This window comes from Caenorhabditis briggsae (assembly GCF_000004555.2).
Source record: "Caenorhabditis briggsae complete genome, chrIII, whole genome shotgun sequence".
NCBI lineage: Eukaryota > Metazoa > Nematoda > Chromadorea > Rhabditida > Rhabditidae > Caenorhabditis > Caenorhabditis briggsae.
In genome coordinates this window covers 11,720,508-11,741,992 of record NC_013490.2, presented here as the reverse complement: position 1 = coordinate 11,741,992, position 21,485 = coordinate 11,720,508, and the positions used below count along the sequence as shown (strand labels likewise).

The 21,485-nt window shown below is 36.9% G+C and overlaps 5 protein-coding genes across 5 annotated transcripts; 2 read left to right on the top strand and 3 right to left on the bottom strand.

Moving 5' to 3' along the window:
• Window positions 1-320: 320 nt before the first annotated feature.
• Window positions 321-6,451, top strand: Cbr-mml-1 (the record flags this gene model as incomplete). The annotated part of the gene is made up of 8 exons (XM_045244475.1): window positions 321-592; window positions 920-1,023; window positions 1,069-1,322; window positions 2,276-2,755; window positions 3,384-4,482; window positions 4,771-4,973; window positions 5,274-5,729; window positions 6,365-6,451. The coding sequence occupies 8 exons, from the start codon at window positions 321-323 to the stop codon at window positions 6,449-6,451; spliced, it is 2,955 nt and encodes a 984-aa protein (XP_045093932.1).
• Window positions 6,452-7,538: 1,087 nt separating this feature from the next.
• On the bottom strand, window positions 7,539-8,803 carry CBG26036 (the record flags this gene model as incomplete). Its single annotated transcript, XM_045244474.1, has 3 exons — window positions 7,539-7,739; window positions 7,823-7,984; window positions 8,528-8,803. 3 exons carry the CDS (start codon window positions 8,801-8,803, stop codon window positions 7,539-7,541), a joined length of 639 nt encoding a protein of 212 aa, XP_045098871.1.
• Window positions 8,804-12,565: 3,762 nt separating this feature from the next.
• Window positions 12,566-15,357, top strand: CBG26035 (the record flags this gene model as incomplete). Its single annotated transcript, XM_045244473.1, has 6 exons — window positions 12,566-12,595; window positions 12,834-13,004; window positions 13,453-13,570; window positions 14,512-14,630; window positions 15,009-15,123; window positions 15,317-15,357. The coding sequence occupies 6 exons, from the start codon at window positions 12,566-12,568 to the stop codon at window positions 15,355-15,357; spliced, it is 594 nt and encodes a 197-aa protein (XP_045098870.1).
• A 2,158-nt stretch (window positions 15,358-17,515) lies between these two features.
• Window positions 17,516-18,343, bottom strand: CBG09128 (the record flags this gene model as incomplete). The annotated part of the gene is made up of 1 exon (XM_002642537.1): window positions 17,516-18,343. The coding sequence occupies one exon, from the start codon at window positions 18,341-18,343 to the stop codon at window positions 17,516-17,518; it is 828 nt and encodes a 275-aa protein (XP_002642583.1).
• A 725-nt stretch (window positions 18,344-19,068) lies between these two features.
• On the bottom strand, window positions 19,069-19,973 carry CBG26034 (the record flags this gene model as incomplete). The annotated part of the gene is made up of 3 exons (XM_045244471.1): window positions 19,069-19,199; window positions 19,270-19,429; window positions 19,875-19,973. 3 exons carry the CDS (start codon window positions 19,971-19,973, stop codon window positions 19,069-19,071), a joined length of 390 nt encoding a protein of 129 aa, XP_045098869.1.
• Between the last annotated feature and the right edge of the window lie 1,512 nt (window positions 19,974-21,485).

The window sequence follows — 21,485 nt, the reverse complement described above, 5'->3', positions numbered from 1 at the left end:
AATTTTCTGTGAAAGATATCAAAAAGTAATCAACTAACAAAATGTAGGAAATTTTATGTGCTACGTTTTGCTAGTTGACTATTTTTTGATATCTCTTACAGGAGCTGAGATGTATTAGCCAAAGTGAAAGACGACAAAAAATATTTTGACCTACTCGCCCTTTTTTCATAATTGTTTTTCGAATTCTCATTTCAAAATTTTAGATCAAAATAGATCAAACTTTATTTTTTTGCCATTTTTTGAATACTTTTTTGCCCTCTTAACTTTCTCTTCTTTTGCTCAAATTGCTCAACACCTAATTTCCATTTTCCAGACCCACCATGTCCCGGGGTCCAAATCAAATCATCCACAGTGGGCACTTTATGACCTCGAATCTTCACGACGAACAGATACAAGAAGAAGACGATGAAGACGTGGAGGTGGATGTGGTGGAGGACGACGAGAAGTCCACAGAAGCGACACATAATAATAAGAATAAGCAGTTGGATGAGAAGCCAGTGACATTTTATAAATTTGGTGTCGGAAAAACGCAGTCCATTGCGATTGATGTGTCGTTGAACAAGCTCAACAAGTGTATCAAGGTGGCTTATAAGTGAGTTTTCAAAAAATTATTTTAAAAAAAAGTTTTAAAAATACAAAACGCCTACCTGGGGTTCGAACCTGCAACACCGAGGCCTGCAGATTCGTAGACAAGCGCACACACACCTCGACCACCAGACCACACTTCTCATCAAGTCGTTATGCTTGATAAGAAAGGAGGGCTTGTAAATGGGGAGTGGCCACTCGAATGGGGTTGAGGGAGGAGCTACAAAAAATTTAAAGTGAAATAAACAATTCAAATTGTTTATAATTTCCCAAAATGATAGCTTTCAATTTTAGAAACATCCTATTTCATTTTTCTAACTTTTCTCGTTTTCAGCAAGATGACCACACCAAAATGGAAGGATTTCAAAGGTCTACGGCTACACTGGAAACAACGCATTCGGCTGAATAATGTGATTTGGAGAGCCTATTATATCGAATGTAAATTTTTTGGCTTTTTCCAGTTTCAATTTCTTTAATTTTCAGTCCGAAAAAAGCAGCCGGTGAAGCCGAAAAAGCCATTCTGCTACTTCACAGTACCCGACGATGATACGACGCATCAGAAAATCGAAGGATCCATTGTAGAGGGGATGTATTGGAAGCGGAAGATGGAGGGAGTCTGTGCACAGTATAAGCGGTGGAGAATTCGATCCAAACATAGTATGATTGCGGAAAAAGGGGGAATGGTATCAACGTGTTCATCGACAAGTGTTAGCAGTATGAGTGGGAAGAGGAAGAGGGTAGGTAGACTATTGGATGGTGCAAAACTCGCTCCAAATTCGGGATTTCTGTTTGAATCAAAATTTAAAATGTACAACTTTAGTAGATCTACAAAACGATATAAAAAATCAACTACATTTAAATGCCAGTTTTTTGGGCCAGAATCCGAAAAACATCCTGGTCGACAAAATCGACCCGTTGAGTCTTATCTTTGAGTCATATCTTTGTTAATGTTAGGGACAGAAAAAAGTGCTTAGCTACAAAATTAAAGTATACAAAATTTCACACATTTTATTAGCCAAAAACATTTTGATTGCTCAACTTTGTGACAAGATACGAGCGCTAGAAAATTAGTGAGCCCTCGCCATATGTCTGTCACACAGGAAAGGTCATAACTCAGTTCAAACCTAACTTTTTTTAGAAATTAAATTCTAAGGTGTAGAACTTTATAAGACCTACGTAATAATATATTATTCAACTATATTTGAATTTTGAGCTTTGAGACCAGAGGTTGTGAAACATGTTGTTGCAGTTTGGGGTGATTTTGCCGACACGGCTCTTTGGCGGATTCTGTTTCAAAACCCGGCACCCGAATTTATTCAAATCTAATACAATGTTGTAGATATTTTCAAGATCTACATTTTGCTTTTTGGTTCAAACAAAAATTCCTATTTTAAATTGAGTTATGGGGCATAGTAGCTGCGCACCTACTTTGAGACGCCGCGGCCAGCCCTCCAGAAGGACGCTCAACTTGGAGATAGTTTATCTTGGCTCCTATCAGAGATATCAAAATGTAGTAAACTAACAAAATATTTTTGGCATTATGATAAACATTTTGTCAGTTGACTACTTTTTGATATGTTTTAAAGGGAATGAGATAAATAGGATCAAAGTTAGGGCGAAGTGTTTGCCTCGTCTCATTATGGGATCCCACATTACAAGTATAAAGTTAACAAACTCAAACCATTTTCAGAAACAACCATCCCTCAAAGAAGCACAAAACAGTTTGGCTCGAGTCTGCGAACCGCCAGTCAAACTGCAAAGGAGTCAGACGCCGAAGCATACGATATCCGATGAGTTCGCTTGGGATTTAGACGACCTGGATAATGTGTTCACCGATGACTTTTTGAATTCATTAAGTGAACCGTACATGTTCCCCGATCCGAGGGATGTTTGTAAGTTTTTTTTTTCGATTTTGGAAGGCGCGATTTATCTAAACTTTGCTTCAGACGGCGGTGGTAACAACGCGGACATTATGCAGCCAGGCCTTCTACCCTTACAACCCACTATAGAGGATATTATGATGTCTTTGAGTGATATGCCAGACTCGCCACCGTTTCCTGGAGAGAGGGATAGTATGAGGACACCGATTAACGATCAACGACCGTCAACTTCGCAAGCACCACAGATGAGAAGGTCGGCGTCGTCATCAGCGTCGTTGCATCAGATGCAGGTGAGTGAAGATTGACTTAAGCATGGAGCACTAATTTAAACCTTAAAAGTAAAATATAGAACTTGGGAAAATCTACAAAATGATACCTAACACATTCGTTTTAATATTAACCACATTCGTTTTAATATTAACCTCGAAGAGACGCAGAGAAACGAGACGCGCTGACTTCTCTGCGGATCTCTTGGGAGCGCGAGAGTTGTTGACTACTAACCCAACTTTGAGCCAAATTATCTCTTTTCCCGTAAAAGATAGAAAAACGTTGTTAACTAATAAACTGTTCACCATAAAATTTTGTGTAATTTGTTAGTGAACCATTTTTTGATATCGTTTACAGTAACCGAGAAAAATTAGCTCAAAGTTAAAGACCCGCAAACTCAGCCTGAATCAAAAAAAGCTTCCACTTCGACTCTATTTATCTCGTTTCTTGTAAACGATACTAAAAAGTTGTCAATTGACAAAATGTTGAGAACATTATGGCAAATATTTTGTTAGTGGACCACTTTTCAATATCACCTATAGTAACCGAGATAAATTTGGTCAAAGTTAGAAATGCGCAAGAGCGCGAGTGGTGGGGTACCGTACCCCCGGCTGCTTCCGTCCCAAAACCTTCTACCTAAACAATTTTCAGGCCATCCAACAGCAACCTCAACAACCCCAACAACAACCACCCCATCAAATCCAACAACCCGTCGCTCGTCCACCAACCCAAGAGTTCATGGCCGCGCACTCTGTAGCAATGATGGATTGTCGACTGATGCCAACTCGACAGTCCTCAGCAATCACCTCTCAGATGCTAATGCTAAGCCAATCGCCATCCACATCATCATCCCAACCACAATACGCCACTTCATCTCATTACAACATGAATCCTGCATTTCTACCAGTCAGAAATGTAATGGGTCAGCAGCATATGACACATCCACAGCACTGGAATAAGCAGCAGCAGAATAACTTTTTGGTCAATTTTCAACATCAAAACCATGTCGAACGAATCCTCAATTCTCAACAACAACAAATCCGCTCCAACATCCTCCAGGTCCCTCAAAACGATCCGTACATGCCACAATTCCTGCAATCCTCCTCTACACCTCAACCAACTCCCTCATCACATGATCCAATGATGGCGCCATCGAGATCCTGGTGGCTGGATAGTCCACTGACAGCAAGTGTTCAGAGTCCACTATCCATTGCTACCCCACTCCCACTGACCAATCAAACCGGGCCTTCAACTCCGTTAGACGGATTCTTGCTGGGTAATGGGTCCAGTGGATTCAAGAATTCATCCATACCATCTGGAATACCAACACTATCCCAGCGATTGGAACAACCACCGATTCAAGCAGCTGGAGCTGGAAAGATATTTGCATCGCTTACATCTCAAAACACCCCGATTCAATCTCCACTCGACTTCTCTAGCCTCTCCAGACTCCGAACCACATCTCTAGGGGAGCCCTGGAAAATGGAACAATCGCCAACGTATCAAGCGCTGGCTGCAGCAGTAACCACAAAACCATCTGTGTTGAGTAGCCCGGCGGACACTCTAATCAGTCAACCACCAGCTTCGGTACCGCCCAAGATCATCGCCCCGCCCATTAGGGAGCCAGAAGCTCCGCCTCCACCCATCATTGATAGACAACAGTCGTGTGATGTGAAACTGTTGAATGGTAGTGGAAAGATGGAACAGCAAGTGATAAAGGCAGAAACAGAGAAGATGACAACGAGACAAGGTGAGTGCCTACGAAATTCCGAAAATTCTGGAAAACGAGAATTTCCTTGGAAAGTCTATCTACAGATTCGCGTTCTACACCCCAAAATTAGTCTAGCACAAAGTGTCGTAAAATCTTGGATTTGGTGTAATTGCATACTTCTGGCGCTACAGTAACCTACAAAATTTCAAAATTAAGCTGGAAACTTCTAGAAAAATGCCCCTGTACCCATTTTTCACGCTGATTATGAATATGAAAATTTCTTTACTGTAATTTTCTGACAAATCCCACAAACTACAGTACTTCCAGCAAGTGCAAGCATTTCGGCGGAGCAGACGATGCCGAAAGAAGAACCACTTCCGATGAGTGCTCCATCGAGTGTGAAGTCTATGAGAAGACAGGCTCCAGATTCCACATTACATCCGGAGGAAAGAAAACGGATTCTTCATTTGCACGCCGAGCAGAATAGGAGAAGTGCGTTGAAGGATGGCTTTGATCAGTTGATGGATATTGTGAGTTTTTGTTAATTTCAAAAATGTTGATGGCCTAGTTTTGGATTTCTAGGCCACTAAAGTTCAAATCGCTATAACTAAAAATTGACATTTTTCAACCTGAAAATTGAACTGGAATAATAAAATTTAGCTTTCTCGGTTCATGTAGCTGCCGGGGGGCTAACTTTCTTGAATTTAGGATTTCTAGGACACCAAATTTCAAATTGCTAAATGTACGCGGCCGGCTGCGGCCCTGATTTCTGTAGCCCAGGACCCCATTCCGCTTGATTTTTAAAAGACAAATGATTTCGATTATTCCAGATCCCTGACCTCTACTCGGGCGGTGTTAAACCCACCAACGCGGTAGTCCTCGCGAAAGCCGCCGATCACATCCGACGCCTTCAAAATGACAAATGGGAGAAATCGCAGAAAATCGAGGAAGCCAAGGCGAAAATTGAGAAGCTCAATCAGCGAATCTCATCGATTCAAACTAATCTTCCCCAATCGAGCGCCCCATCGACATCCACTCAGATTGACTCCAAAACTTCCCTGGAAACTTTCTTTGATCGCTACGTCAAGGATAGTGCCAAAAAGGACTGGCGATTCTGGGTGATGTCACAAATGCTCAAACCGATTTGTGTTACTCAACAGAACTCGTTTGCGGCTACGGTAGCTGGAGACTCGAGTTCGAGGAATGAGGTCGCCGCGTCGTGCTCAGATTGGATCAATAAGAATTGGAAGGCGACCGAGTTGCGACCATTGGCTAGTACACTTTTGGTAAGTTTTAGGAATTTTGAAGTTTTTAAAATAAATTCTAGTTGGCTGCTTTAATATGAGCCATGTGTCGTCCTATAGCCGGAAGATGATTTTCACTTTTGTAGTAGAAGATCAGCTAACTTCGACGTCTTACATAAGTATTTTAGAATTTTCAGATTCGTTCGAAACTTTTTTGTAGTTGACAACTTTTTTGCAGCTTTGCTAGTTTTTGAGATATGCGCCTTCAAAGCACACTGCCTTCTCTGCGCTTTTTTTCTTCACTAAAAGGATGCTTCCACTTTGAAGGCGCATATCTCGAAAACTAACAGAGTTACAAAAAAGATGTTAACTACAAAATTAAAACTCGATTTTTGATTAGTGTACTCTAAAATTTCCAAACAAACTGAAAAATTCTGAAATACATTTGTAGGACTTAAAAGTTGACTATTTTTCACTAAAAAGACAAAATAGGATTATTGGTCCAGTATCCTATAAGTTACTGTATAAGGTACTGTATGTTTGTTGCTGTATGTTTGTATGTCCTTGTACGGTACTGTATATCCGTGACTATATAAGAGTACTGTACAATAACCATACGGTACGATATGAATATATATACACCGTCAAGCAAAAATGCACACTTTCCCATTTTTCAGGTCTCCCTTGCCACGAATTCCAGCATCCTCGCCGAACCGGAAACTCTACCCGACTATGTAATGCAGCAGTTGAAAAACCATTTTTGATTCATTTTTCAAACCTCATAATATTCCTCTCTCTAATCATGCCGGTTTATACACTGTTGCCACACTACAGTAACCCTCTCTAGACTACAGTAGTCCCTTTATCTAGTTTTTAAATGTCATTATCGTGTTGCCATGCTTTTTTTTGTGTCTAAGTCTCTTTTAAAAATTTTAATTCTAATCATGTCTATATTTGTTTCAAGTTGCGGGTTTTTGAAAAAAATTTCTGGATTTTTTTTTTGTTTGAACTGTTTTTTTTTTATCTTGCAGCCTATCCATCTTATCAGCGGGTTCCGTTTTTTGCTCAATTGTGTACTGATTCTAATAAATTTTGAATAACAATTTGAAAAAATGTATTTTTTTCATTCAGATTTTAAAAAATCAGCCAAATTCACCAATTTTAAAAATTGAGAATGCTCAATTTTCAAGGAAAAGAATCATGGAAAAAGGGAAGATTGGTTCGGGAAATTTAAAGCTAACTTTTACCTTTGAGCCAATTTATCTTGGTCCCTTTAAGAGATATCAAAAAGTTGTCAACCGATAAAATGTTCTTCACGTTATCATCAATATTTTATTAGTTGACCACTTTTTGATATCATTCACAGAAAATGAGATAAATGAGTTTAAAGTTTACGGGCTTGGGGCTTGGAGTAATTGAGGGGTCAAAAAAGACGGGGCAGGGGGAGGGGGAGGGGGAAGAAAATTATTGATTTTACTTTGATCTTAATTATCTCAGCTTCTGTAAAAGGTATTGAAAAATCATTAACTGATAAAATATGCAAAATGACATTTTAAGCATTTTGACAGTTGATTATTTTTAGTTATCTTCAACAGGAACCGAGATAATTGGGCTTAAAGTTAAAGACCCTGAGGGTACTGGAACACAGAAGGCAATTAATTTTGAGCTCAATTATCTCGATTCCTATAAGAGATAGCAAAAAGCAGTAAATTAACAAAATGTTTATAATAGCATCAAAAACATTATCAGTTGACCACTTTTGGGTATCTCTTACAGCAACCGAGATAATCGAGCTCAAAGTACAAGATATAGGCGAAAATGGGAAAGTTCTTGGAAAATTGACCAATTTAACTAACACTCAATCTTGAATGGATTGGAGAAGTACATCGAATCGTTGTACACAATTTGCCACGTGTTTTGACGAATGTTCTTGTAAACTTGCTGGGTATAATTACTGTGGAACATTAGACCATCGATACGGTCGTCGAACAGGAAGAAGATTTCCAGGAAGGATGTGATGATCAGTGGGTAGTAGATCAAATTGATGGTGTACTGTAATGAAATGATTATATTGAAGCTGTCTAATTAAGTACTATAACTTTCTCTCTAAATACCCCTAATTATCCAAAACCAACCGTTGTAAAACGAAGCATCCACGGACGGGGTGGTTTTTTGATGAGACATTTCGACCCGATTTTCCAGCTAATCGCAGCATTTCCGAATAGGAACATACGATGGAGTCGTGGAACCCAATTGACAAACCAACGGGCAATCAACAAGTCGACGAGACGCATGATCTGGAATTTTCAGGAATATTTTTTTTTCATTGAGATTCGTTGTATGAAATGCCGAGAAGTAGTAGGTTGTTGGGACACCAATGGAATCAGCTTAAGGTTTCCGAGCTACGTCGTCGCGAAACCAACTGTCACTTTTGAGCCAATTTATTCCTGTGAATAATATCAAAATGTGCTCAACTGATAAACTATTTATCATAACATTACAAACATTTTGTTAGTTGGTTACTTTTTAATATCTCTTAAGGGGACCGACATAAATTGGGTCAAAGTTGGTGATGACAAAACCTGTAAAAGTAGCCGCTATATTTGATCTAATTTATCTCGGTTTATGTGAAAGAAATTGAAAAGTTGTCAACTAACAAAATATTTATCATAGTGTTAGCAATATTTTATCAGTTGACTATTTTTAATATCTTTGACAGGAATTAAGATAAGTTGGGTCCAAGTTGATCGTTTGTAGGCTATCTTATAAAACGCGATTTAAAAACACCTGGAGTTTTTAAGACAGTCCCAGCAAAAATAAATAAATGTTTTCAAACTCACCAGCCAACAGAAGACCATAATGACGTGTCTCAATCTCTTCTTCCATTTTGGTTCCAATAACAAACGAACTTCATCCAAAATGACATCTGGCGGAATTGGGAACGCATACAGCTGTGGATCACCTGGCGGTTTTTTCAAGTAGTACCGTGGAAATCCATCTGGAGCCAACTGGTAACCCAATGCGTCTTCGTACATCATTGAAGATTGATCCTCGTCTTCGATCGGCTCGCCATCGGAATCTAGAAGCTGTTCGTGGACACCGTCGACGTAGATCATCTGGAATTTATTTTTCTTGTAAATTGAAGTTAGGGTACATGAAAAAACAAGTTTATTGCAATTATAAGCTCCTCTAAGATTTGAGTTCTTGTTGAAGATGTCGCTTCCAGCTTAAATACGGCGAAGAAACGGGCCGCTGGCGGCTCAGGGACGGACCATTGGCGGCCCAAAAATAGAGCAACTTCAAATCAAGTTATCTCGGTTCCCATGAAAGGTATCAAAATTTTGTCAACGGATAAATTGGGTAGAATTCAATTTTACACATTTTAATAGTTGACAAAATTGGGATATCTCAGGAACCGAGATAAATTGATTCAAAGTCGCCCCATTTTTGGGCCGTCCTTCCCCTTTTAAGCCAAAACTTAAGGAAAACGGATTGCTGGCGTCCAAAAACAGGGTTTCAAAAAAATCATAGACAATCCCAATTTTTTCTGGAAGTCTCTAAAACACTAACGAATTACAAATTATCGAAGAAACACAGAAAAGTTGATTATTTAGCTTTAAAAACTTGAAAATGTCAGAAACTGAGAAAAATATAAAAAAAACGGAGGGAAAATAAAAATAAAAAGCGGAGGACAGTAAGGAAGCTGTATTGAAAAATATCATGTAGCTTATGAGAGACGCAGAGAAATCATCATCACAGAAAAAATGGAAAAATAATTTCGAAATTGAAAAAGAGGAGAGAAGAAAAATGATGATTCTGTTCCAATCTTTTTTTGAGATTGGGAAAATTCTAGAAAATCTCGAAAAACGATTTTCGAAAAAAAAGTGGATTGTGGAAATTTTTGCATCACATAGAAAGGGTTTATGTACACATGCATGAGAAAAACAGAGTGATTCTGTATAATGGTATTGTAGATTTAAAAAGGTCATATTTGCACTTTTGCACTTTTGATTGTATCATTAATCATTGAGATTTGAAAAAGATATGAAATTCTCTAACGGGAATATTTCTGGAACATAGGGATTTTAGAAAAAAAAACAATTTTGGTTTTAAGCCTCTATGACCTAAAATATAGCTCCAGATTCTCGCCGACAACATTTGCCTAGGACCTTCATAGATCTAGATAAGCCCCTCGTCCTAAAAAGGGATTTATTCAAAAATGTTAAATCCAAAATGAAATTCAAGAAATTTTGATTTTTGTTCGATGGAATATTGATAGATAAACAACTAATGCTCTGGCTTTGCTATTAGGTAGTATGATTCATAATTTCGAAATATCGAGATCTTGAAAATACCATAACCTTCATTCTTAAATATCTTGGTGCCTGGAAAACGTATACAACATTTTGCTTTCTTTTTCAGGGACCGAGATAAATTGCTTTAAAGTGACCCCTTCTTTTTGGGCAGCCAGCGGTCCGTGCTTTCCTCTTTAAAGATTTTGTTATCATGATAACTAGTCTTTATGACAATTAATATTTAACCAGTCGGTTTACGCACCTCCGGGACTTAACCTCCTTACGCTTACGTGTGTGGGTTTTCCTCGCCCTTGCTGCCCATCACGCTTTACTGCGGTGAAATCAAGGAACGTCTCCAGAAGACTTCAAAATCAAAATTTCAAAAAAAGAAAAGTTCGGGCATCAACTAAGACGCACTTCTGACCTACCTGTCAGGTTTCAACTCAATCGGTTAACCTTGAATGAGGGAAAAGGCACGCTACATACATACAGAATTTGGTGAATGTTATTATTAATGATTTTTTTCCTAGGTAAAGTAGGACAACGACAGTAAAAAAGAGAAACTGAATCCAAAATGGATTAATTATTTTCATTAATCAGAAAATTAAAATTAAAAATAGAAATGGGGCCTTTTGAATCCTCTGTGTACTCCTTGTGCCCAACAGATGTTCGCAGGGGTACGACGATCTTTTTTTCAAGAAAAAAAAAAGAAAAGAAGCAGCTGTGTGACCTAGATGGGGCGTGAAATGACGGTTTTTTTGGGGATGCATTCAATCAAAGAGAATGAAGAGGAGAGCTGAGGAGAGCCTTTGAAAAATGAACCCTTTGATGAATTAGTACATGAGCAAGCTCCGCCCATTTAGGCGGACTACGATGGCCTTGTCTCATTTAGCGGAAAGGGTTTTCGTGAATTTAGAATTTCTGATTTTTCAGTTTTCGAAACTTCAAGAAATTTTTAGTTTTCGAAAAAAACCTGTGGAAATCTTAATTTGAGTGTTTCAGATTTTTTTTCAGAAATTCCAGTCGTTTTTAAGACTGTTCTAATTTGTTTTAAAATGTTTAAGCGCTTTCTATTAGCTGAAAAATCTTTTTTTTTTAATTTTCGTTCATTCAGAAAAAAAAATCTTTTCAAAAAATATTTCAAAAAATCGTAAAAATTCAGACTATATATTTTCTCTTTTGTATTTTTGACTTTTCAGATTTTTTTTTGTATTTTGTCTTCCTTCTAATTTTTGACTATTTACTACTGGTGTTAGTATTTTTGATGCCAATAATAGTCAAAACAAGATTTATTTTTTGATGGAAAATAAATAAAATATTAAGAGACGAATAATGAAATAAATTGAACTTTAAAATAGAAAAAAGTTTGGTAAAAATTGTTTATGATGAAGAAAAAAAAAGGAAAAAAATTGAGTATCACTTTCAATTTTTCACCGCTAAACAGTGTAAACAATGATTTCTGAACGGTTTGAAAAATCATGAATACGAGAATTTGACATTTTTCAGAGTGTTGTATTCTTAAAATTTGTGTGATACGGTTTTTCGAATTTCGCACTTTGAAATGATTCTGAAAATTTGAAGATTTCTGGATTTTCGAATTTTCTAAATTTCTAAAAGTTCCCGGAAATATCTAAGTAGAAAATAAATTGAATCGGAATCCTGATAGCAGAGAAAAATGCTGGAAATTGAATTTACCAAGATTCAGAGTTTCGAAAAAAAACCCTCTAATAGAAAGACCTTTTACTTTCAGCTTCTGTAAAAGATATCAAAAATAGGTCAACTAAAAAAATGTTTGTCATAATATCCTCAATTTTTTTTAAATATAGTCAATTTTTTATATCTTTTATAGAAGCCGAGATAATTGAGCTTAAAGTTCAAGCGCTCTGTAATGGCACAATATTTTTGCCTCATTCTATAACAGTTATCAACGAGTCTCTTTTTTGTTGTTGTACAAATTGCTCATTTTCATATCTTCCAAATGCTTGTCCTCTACCAAAACTATCAAAATTTGACAACCGCCGAAATCGAGAAAGATTCAGATATGCATTCCTCTCGATCATTGCTCGGGCTGCGGCCAGCCGCGCTCTAGTTTCCGACAGTCTACTATTGCTAACCTTTCAAAATCTTTTCAATTTCTACCGTAACCCAAATCGCCCCCATCCCTCACAACCATCATTACCTTTGAATGACCCTTCACTCCCTTACAAGTTAATTTCTCAAATTTGGTTTTTTTCTAAACTACCGTAATCCTTGTTTTACGACACCACCCATTACTTTTTTCTCATCTAATCGACTCAAGTTTTCCCCCTTTTTCGCATCAACGTCCACCCACATTTTAATGTGCTCCCTTGCTTTCAAAGTAATTTTCTCTTGCCTTTCTTTTTGCCGAATCTCACTTTTTCCACTTTTTGTGATTTTTTGGAATTCCTATTCAGCCAATAAATTTTTTTGGAGTTTAAAAAAGGTTAATCAATTCTCAATATATCAATCTGAAGTTTCAGAATAGCTTTACTTTTGATTTTGGAAACTTCTAGAAATTTTAAAATTCGTTTAGAAATTCCGGAATTTTCAAAAAACTGAGCAATGGAGGAAGCCAACCCAATCAATCTTACCGTAAGTTAGGCTCAAAAAAGGATATTTCCTCTATTAGAAGCCCGTCAACTTTGAGCTCAATTATCTCAGTTCCTGTAAAAGTTATCGAAAATTTATCAACTGATAAAATGTTGGTGATATTATGATAAATAATTTATCTGTTGAATAGTTTTGATATCTTTTACAGAAATCGAGATAATTGAGCTCAAAGTTTACAGTTTGGGTGGCACGAAATACCGTAATCCTTAACATTTTCCAGTTCACCTATCTCCGAATCTTTTGGTTCATTCACATTTGGATGGCTATCACCGGTATTCCGGGTGTCTTTATTACAATCAACTTCATTTTTTGTTGGGGTTGTGTTGCAACGGATCGTGAGATTTTAGAGTACAGAAGAGGAACAAGACGGGCGGTTCGGAGGGCTTTCAGGGTGAGAAGATATCAAGAATTTTTGTCTACAAAAAGTTTGAAAATTTGGTCAAAAGCAGACGTCTATGCATTTTTGGGCCTCGATTCGAAAAACTAAAAACAATTGCCACCTGTCGGACTCGAACCCGCGTGACGTTATCAAAAGCATAGCGCATTAGCCACTTTACCATGACCGACCACAGAGAGTGCGTGGAAAGATGGCGAACAAAAAATGCGGCTTTCCATCTAGACCTACGTGTGGCTTTCATGCTGTAGAATAATCTAATAGAAAGCCGAACTGTCCACTTTGAGCCGATTTATCTCAATTCCTATTAGAGATATCAAAATTTTGTCAACTAATAAAATGTTGAAAATTTTATAACAAACATTTTAACAGTTTAGCACTTTTTGATATCTTCGATAGCCATCGAGATAATTAAGCTTGCAGTACCATACATATATTTTTCCAGGGAGCCTTGATCATTATCATTGCGGTCAACGAGTTCGGACTATTGTTTTACAAGAATCCAAAAACTGAGCACTACTTTTCTCATTTTGCTATTTTCTACACAATTTTCGCGGAAGGAGGTATGTGATGAATGCTTGGGAGACATAAATTCTTATTTTTTTTCAGTCATTCGCTACCGCTTGAAACGTTGAGAGGAGTTTTTCAATCCAACTTCACAGTAACTGACATAGTTTAACTCATTAAGTTCTAGCTTATTTTACATTGTACTTATCATTCTAAAATTTCAATTTCCTTTTTCATTTTTCCACCAATTATTGTTTTCAAAATTTCCTATTTTCCTAGTTTGTACCCAATTTAGAACCCAGTATTTTCCCCCCATAGACAAATCCCATATAAACATCGAAACTACAGTAATCCTTGAAATACATAATTTCTTAAAATACAACAACATAGGATCTCGGAGCCTTATTGTTAGCTTGCTATAAAATCTTTTTTCCAGCAAAAATGTAAATTTAATTAGGCTCTATAAAGTGTATATGTCATAATTGCTCTGTTTCGAATCCATTTTTGCTGTAAAAAACCAAGTTAATTAGCCCCCATAAACTATATGTCATCTATATAATTGCTCTTTTCGTTTTCACAATTTCTCAGTTTTCAGAAAATGTTTTACTGTTTTTTGTACGCTTTTTCAAAAGATTTCTATCTGTTTTTACAATTAAAGCTATGTTTCAGCCAAATCACATCAACAATAGAGGGAAAAAATGAGTATGGACATTCGTGAATTTATAGAAAACAATGAGGCGATGGTGAACTTTAATTTTGAGCCGACTTATCTTGGTTCCCATATCTTGGTTCCCATAGATATCAAAAATCTTTCAATTACAAAAATGTTGGTGATATTATAACAAATGTTTCATCAGTTGACAGATTTTTGATATCTTTGAGAGGAACCGAGATAATAGAGCTCGAAGAGTTGCAAGATTTTTGTTCAATGGGGTGTTTTTGCAGACCTGTTGGACAGCTGCATATGTCTTTGTCTATGTTTGGGCAAATTTTCTAGGATGTCCGGCAGTTTTTGGATTAATCTCCACTCTGTTTTATCTCGCTTCAATGATATCCGACGAGAGAATCACAGTTTTGCCGATGGAACGAAAATTGAGGATTTTGTTGTATTGTACGGTAAGATACACAGAATCTGTTAACTGGAAAAATGCAGCAAATTTTATGTAAAACGTTTCACTAGTTGGCCACTTTTTGACTTTTTTACTAGGAGCCAAGATAATAAGCTGCCAGCTGCCCGCCAATGCCCTGCTTCCTCCTTTTTTTTGTGCATAACTCAGCTTACACTTGGAATTTCAAATTGAATCAAATTGTAAAATGTAGAACTTAACAAGACCTACAAAATGATATTAAATTTGATATTATTTGATCACCGAGTTCCGCTCCAGAAAGGCGATTTTGACAAGTATGTCTTGAACAGATCTCAAAAAACGTAAGCTATCGATTTTTTTGTGTCAAAAATTACTTCTAAGAAAATCTAAAAATTCCAATTTCCAGTGGGGACTACTGTTTGTCATGGCTCTGAATTACTTCACATTGTTTTGTGAACCCGTCGAAAACGATAAATTCAGCTCTCATCTTGCCATTTTCTATGCTGTTTTTGTTGGAATCAGTGAGTTTATGCTACAGTAACCATATAGCTAATTTATCACGATTACGATTATAGATACAAAAAAGTGGTCAACTAATAAAATGTTTATCATGTTATCAGCTATATTTTATCAGTTGATCACTTTTTGATGTCATTCACATGAAATGAGATAAATTGGGTCAAAGTTCGAAAGCCAAAAATTGTTTTTTTCCAGAACTCCGAGAATATGCCCATGAGATCCGCGAGCGAGAATGATGAAAGATTTTTTAATGAATTTCAAAATGTCTTATTTTCCTGATTTTTAGAGCTTTTGAATCTTTCCGTTTGCTGCTCTCTGTGACATAAAAAATCGATGTTTTCTTTTTCAAAATTTCTTTTTCACTGTATAAAATAACCAACAAGAAACAATTTTATTCCAATTTGAACGATTTCGTAAGATCAAAAATTTAGACAGTCTCCGCCAACTTCTTCTTAATTCCAGCCTCCTCAATTTTGATTTTTTGAAGAGTGACACACGATTTCATAATGGCCTCGGCGACACGACGAGTCAAGAATGCAATGACCACGATTGCCAGAAGCATGTAGATGATTCCACCTGGAAAAAATGAAAAAAATTGTAGACTATCATGTAGGAAATTTTATGTAGAAAATTTTATTAATTTAGCACTTTTTGATATCTTCACTGGGAACCAAGATAATAAGGTTCCCAGTAAAGGCGCCCTCTCGGCCGCCAGCTCTCCGCCAATTGCCCGTTCCCTGCAATGCCAGGTTCGATTTCGGCTTCACCACTGTTTCCCGACCTCTGGTCCAAAACTCAACTTTTGAATGAAGTTTAATTTAAAATAATTTTGTAGATCTTATTCAGTTCTACATTTCACTTTTTATTCATACAGAAAATCCAAGTTTGAACCTAGTTATGAGCCTTTAAATTAAGAAAGGGTGGCAAAATCGGCCGGGAAGGCCTCGGCGGCTCCTGGTCTCAAACTCGGCATTCAAGTATAATTATATTTAATACTACTTTGTATTTCTTGTCTTATTCTATATTTTAATTTTCGAAGCAAATAAAAATTCCAAGATTCAACCGAGTTATGATCCTTTAAACTGAGCCAAAATGGGCCAGAGTTCCCTCGGCAGCTTCTGGTCAGAATCTCGGCATTCCGATAAAGTCAAATTTAACATTATTTTGCAGATATTGTTTAGCGCTGAATTTTAATTTTTGAACCAAACAGAAAAGTCTATTTTGAACCAATTATTTCGCTTCCTAATGAAGATATCAAAAAATAGTCAAATAACAAAATTTTATGCATTAAATTTCATACAAATCAATTATTAACAAAATTTTTGTAACTTCCTTTTAAATCAAGATAAATCAACCCAAACATGCCCAAGATGTACCACTTGGAATTCGGTACCTTCATGTCGATCAAAAGACAAATCTTATCAATTCCGAATTTGAGAAAAATTGAGCATGCGCAGACGCTGCTTACAAAGAACATGAGAAGAAAGGCGATTCTAAAGTGCTCCATCTTCTTCTCAAAATTGTCGGATGGGTTGAACATGGTGCTGAAAAAATTTTGATTAGATTTTTATAGGCTTAAAATGGTGAAATATATGTTTGGGCTCTCCAAAAGAAATAAGTTTTGAAGTTGAATAAAAGGGACACTCCCGGCGGAAAGGATGATATCGCCATGGTGGCTCCATGGAGCCTCCATAGAGATGTTGAGAATTTTGAAAAGAGATATTTTTAGAGAAAAATTTTCACAAAGAGGTGGAGCAAAAAATGCTCCTGTAATGCAAAATATTGAAGATAGGTCTGAATTTCTGAACTTCCGAACTCCTGAGTTTCGGAATCTCTAAATTTCTGGGATTTCTGAAATTCTGAATTTCTGAATTTTTAAATTTCCGAAATTTTAAACTTCTGAAATTTTAAATTTCTGAATTTCGAAATTTCGAAATTTCCGTACTTTTATATTTTTGAATTTCTGAATTTCTGAATTTTGAAATTTCTGAATTTCTGAATTCCTGATTTTCTGAATTTCTGGCTTCAGAATCCTCCAGGCTTTCATCGATAGAATTTTCTGGATCCATATTTTCCAGGTCGTCATGGGATGGCTCAGAATCATAGTAGACGTCTTCTGGAAGCATCAGCCACAACACCTGGAAGTCGTCTTCCAGCAGCTACGACGTCGCTAACATCAGAATCCAACAGATTTTAATCGTCAGACAGCTCAGAATCATTTTAGATGTCTTCTGGATCACTGGAACCATCAGAATCTTACTGGCTACTGAAAATGTCCATTCTCTTCTCATTTGGAAGCTCCAACTTTCAAATTAAAAAAAAAAAGGCATTTTTCAAAAAAATTAATTTTATTAAAAATGAAAAAGTCAGGAAAAAAAACAAATACAGAAAAAATCAATTAACAACATCAATCTCTTCATCGTCACTCTTCTCCATCTGCTCGCCGTAATACACAATCTCAAACTGCTCGTGCTCCAATTGCTCATACTCGAATTCTGGATTCTCAAAGTCCTCCTCTTGATCATTTTCGTTGTACTCAAGCATCTCATAATCGTCCAGGTCCTCGACAACGTATTCAAATTCCGAAGATTGCTCATTTTCATTGTATTGAACCATCCCATAGTCCCCAACGTCTTCATGGTCCGCTTCTGGATTCAGAACTATCTCATAATCATCCACGTCGCTGTCATCGCCTTCGAAATCTTCTGGATCGCTGGAACCATCCGAATCCTCCAGATCTTCATTGTCGGAATCTTCGGAATCCCTAGCTTCCAGGTCTTCATCGTCCGAATCATCGCTGACGTCAGAATCCTCCATCTCGTCTTCAACACCTTGACGTCTTCCAGCCATTCTCTCCTGAATCGCCTCACGAATCCTCATCGACTCCTCAATCCGTCCTTCCATATGAAGCCAATGCATCCTCTGAACCTCTCGGCACCTCTCTATCATCCTCTCTCCAGTGGCAATTCTCGCAAATGCATCGTGGAATTCCTCCTGCCAAAATGGACCCGTCATCTGTGGATCCACATCCTTATTCGCCTCGATTCGTCCCCATAATGCATCTCGTCGCTCGGTGTACTGTACCATTGCCACGTGGCTAGACACCTGGGCATTGTCCATGGTGATCTGTTCGATGCCGAGTCCTCGGAAATTGGATCTAACGTCTTCTTCGATGCCTTGAATGGCTGGAGGGGTGGGGGAGGAGTTGGCAAGACGTCCCATTGGTACAGTAGGCTAGTTAATTTAGTAGGTATGCTGGAAATGAAGCGATTAATTACAGTTAGGTACAGAAAGATTAGTAGGTAAGCTGGAAATATGAAGATGAGGTTAGAAAACAATAATACAGAGCAAAAAAGAAGACGTCGAAAACCAAGGAAGGCTGAATGCTGGATATGGAATGACTCGTTGTTGGATAGATAGACCCACCTGGTTTCCCACCACACCTGGTTTACGAGTTACAATTAGGCTCCTGGGAAAAACATTGACAGTAGTCCTTAGTCATAAATATGATATGTGACCGAATAGCCCTAGTGCTCCCGGGAAGAATCATTGACTCTGCCCGTACTGATCGTTCTGGAAAGTTCAAAACAGGTTTCAGATTTGCAAAATATCGACTTTCAAGCTAATTGTGTAGGCCGGGTCATTAATTTGGGTATACAATAGACGTGGAATTTCTAAATTTCAGACCGGTGCAATCTTTCCGATGTCTTCGAATCTGAATCTCATTGTAAATGTTTCCGAACTTTCGGAATCTGCGAGGTTTAGAAACTCTGGGGTTCTGAGGTTAGGAAATTGTGAAATTCTTAAGAAATTCCGAAATTCTATACACTTTATTCTAATGACAAGAAATCCCAAAAACCAAAATAATGAAAAACATTTGAAAGTTACTATCTGGTAAAAAGAGAACAAAACCAACAAATCCCAAAAATGAACTTTTTCAAAGTTTTTCAGTAATAAAAAACATTTGGAATAGGGCGCATTTGCTCAATTTGGTTTATTGGCTGGTCTTCTTCACCGTCGGCATCGGCATATTCTTCTTCCATGAATTTTTTGTAGATTATGAGGTGCACAGCCATTTCTGAAGAAGAGAGAAATTAGTTTTATCCAGATTCTAAGAACCTAAGAATCTGAGAAAAATGGATACTCACCTACAAATAATCCATAAACATAGTATTTGTCTTCTTGATAAATATCTGGCAAAAGCGATCCATAACCGACGAGAAGAACAGTTGCGAGTCCATTAATAATAGTGAGAATAATATGAAATTTCAATTTTCGAGAAAATTCAATTTTTAACTTTCCAAAAATCTAAGAATATTTCGAACTTTTCAAGTTTCAGAAACCGTTTTTAGTGGAAAGTAGTCAACTTTGGTGTCCTACAAAAGTAGTTCAGAATTTTTCGATTTGTCTGAAAATTTCAGAGTATACTAACCAAAATTAGAACTTCAATTTTGTAATAGACAACTTTTTTGTAGCTGTGATAGTTTTTGAGATATGCGCCTTTAAAGTGAGGGCGCGCTTAGAGTGTAGAAAAGAGACGCAGAGAAGCACTCTCACTTTAAAGGCGCATATCTCAAAAGCGAACAAAGCTACAAAAAGTTATTAATTACAAAAAAAGCTCTAATTTTATTTAGTATACTCTGAAATTTTCAGACAAATCGAACAATTCTGAACTAATTTTTCAGGGTTCTAAAGTTGACATTTTTCGGAACAAGTGTGTTTTTTGCGTTTCTGTATAGAAAAAAAACCATACCTCAATTCTATAAAACAAACGAAGAGCTGTTGAATATCTGTTCATAATAGAGATTGATAACCCAGCAAAAAAATTACTGCATGCGAAATTCCAGCCCATGGTCAGCCAAGATTGACAGGAGAAAAAGATGAACCAGGTGAGAAATGTGAGAAATTGAGAAGTTAGAATGAATGAAAGACTCAAGGATTGCAGGGTCATGATTCTGAAAATCGAAGGGTCTGAAATTCCAAGATTCGAAAAGTCAAAATTTCAGAAATTTTGAAAATAAGGATTCTGAAAAACAAGGCTTCAGAAATTCAGAAAATCATTGATTTTCGACCATCCACATAACAAAAAAGATGTAAAAATAGTCAATAGATATGCTAATCAGGAATTGACTGATATGATAATTTTGCGTTACCTTTTTTGCATAATTTTTGGGGCGTGGCAACTGGAGTTTTTCATTTTTTTCGGATAAAATTCTGGAAAATGCTAGACAGTCAGAAAATAGAAAAATCGAATTCTGGGAAATTGTGCTGACCGGAGAGATCTATCATTTTGAAGTTTTGATTTTTATTTTCTGAATTTTTCAAAACAATTGAAGAAAATGGAAAATTCTGAGATTCTGAAATTACAGTATTGGGTAACAAGTATCTGAAAATAAACCATTTTCTTGGAAAAAAAGACCTGGAAATGGGATTCTCTCAAAGTTTTATTTCTGGAAAAATTGAAATTTAAAAAAAATTCAAAGAGCTGGTTTCTGAAGAAAAAGTAAGTTTTATTTCTGGAAAAATCTGAATTTCAGATATCCAAAACATCAGAAATTTGGAAATTCCTGAAAATTCAGAATTTTCGAACTTGAAAGGGAATTAAAAGTCTGGAAAAAATATATCTAAAAAATTAATGCTCCTCCGGAAAATCGATATTTCGATGGCGAAGCAAACGTTCATCGAAAAATCTGAAGCCGCGGTTTGGGATGTAGTAGTATTGGTGATACCAGACAGAGACAAAGAAGTGGAGTAGAAGATCTGAAAAAATTTTTAGTCAAAATTGTTTTTTTAATAAAATGTTTTTATAATTTAATTTTTTTATAATTTCGCTCAAAACTTTCAGCGAATTGTTTTCCCAACTTGATGATTTGAAGCTAAATAAAAAGTCAGGAAAACAAAACGTTCTAAGCTTTCAAAGTAATCTAAACGAAGTGGAGACGCAGTGAAGCGAGAGTGCTCTCGCCGTCTGTTCCTCCTCACCCTTCAAAGTTTAAAGGCGCATAGCTCTGCTTAAGATTGTCTGATTTTTTTGATTCTTATTTAGATTTGTAGGTAATTTTAAGGCCTTTCAAATGATATACAGTAAGACTAGTATTAGAATTTTTCATAGCTCCAAGGTACTTCCGAAGAACCCTTCTATTTTTCTGGGCTAAACCTATTCTCAGGAAATTAACGTTCACAGGTAAAATGCGAACGGATCCGTTACGGACGCTCAGCGTTTGGGTTGAAATAGGAACCGCATACGGACCGCACGCGACCCGTTTTCAGAAAACCACATCACATTATTCCGTGTTCCTCCGTATTCTGTCGGTTCGCGAACTCCGTATCCGATCCGATTGCGAATGATAAACAAACGGATCCG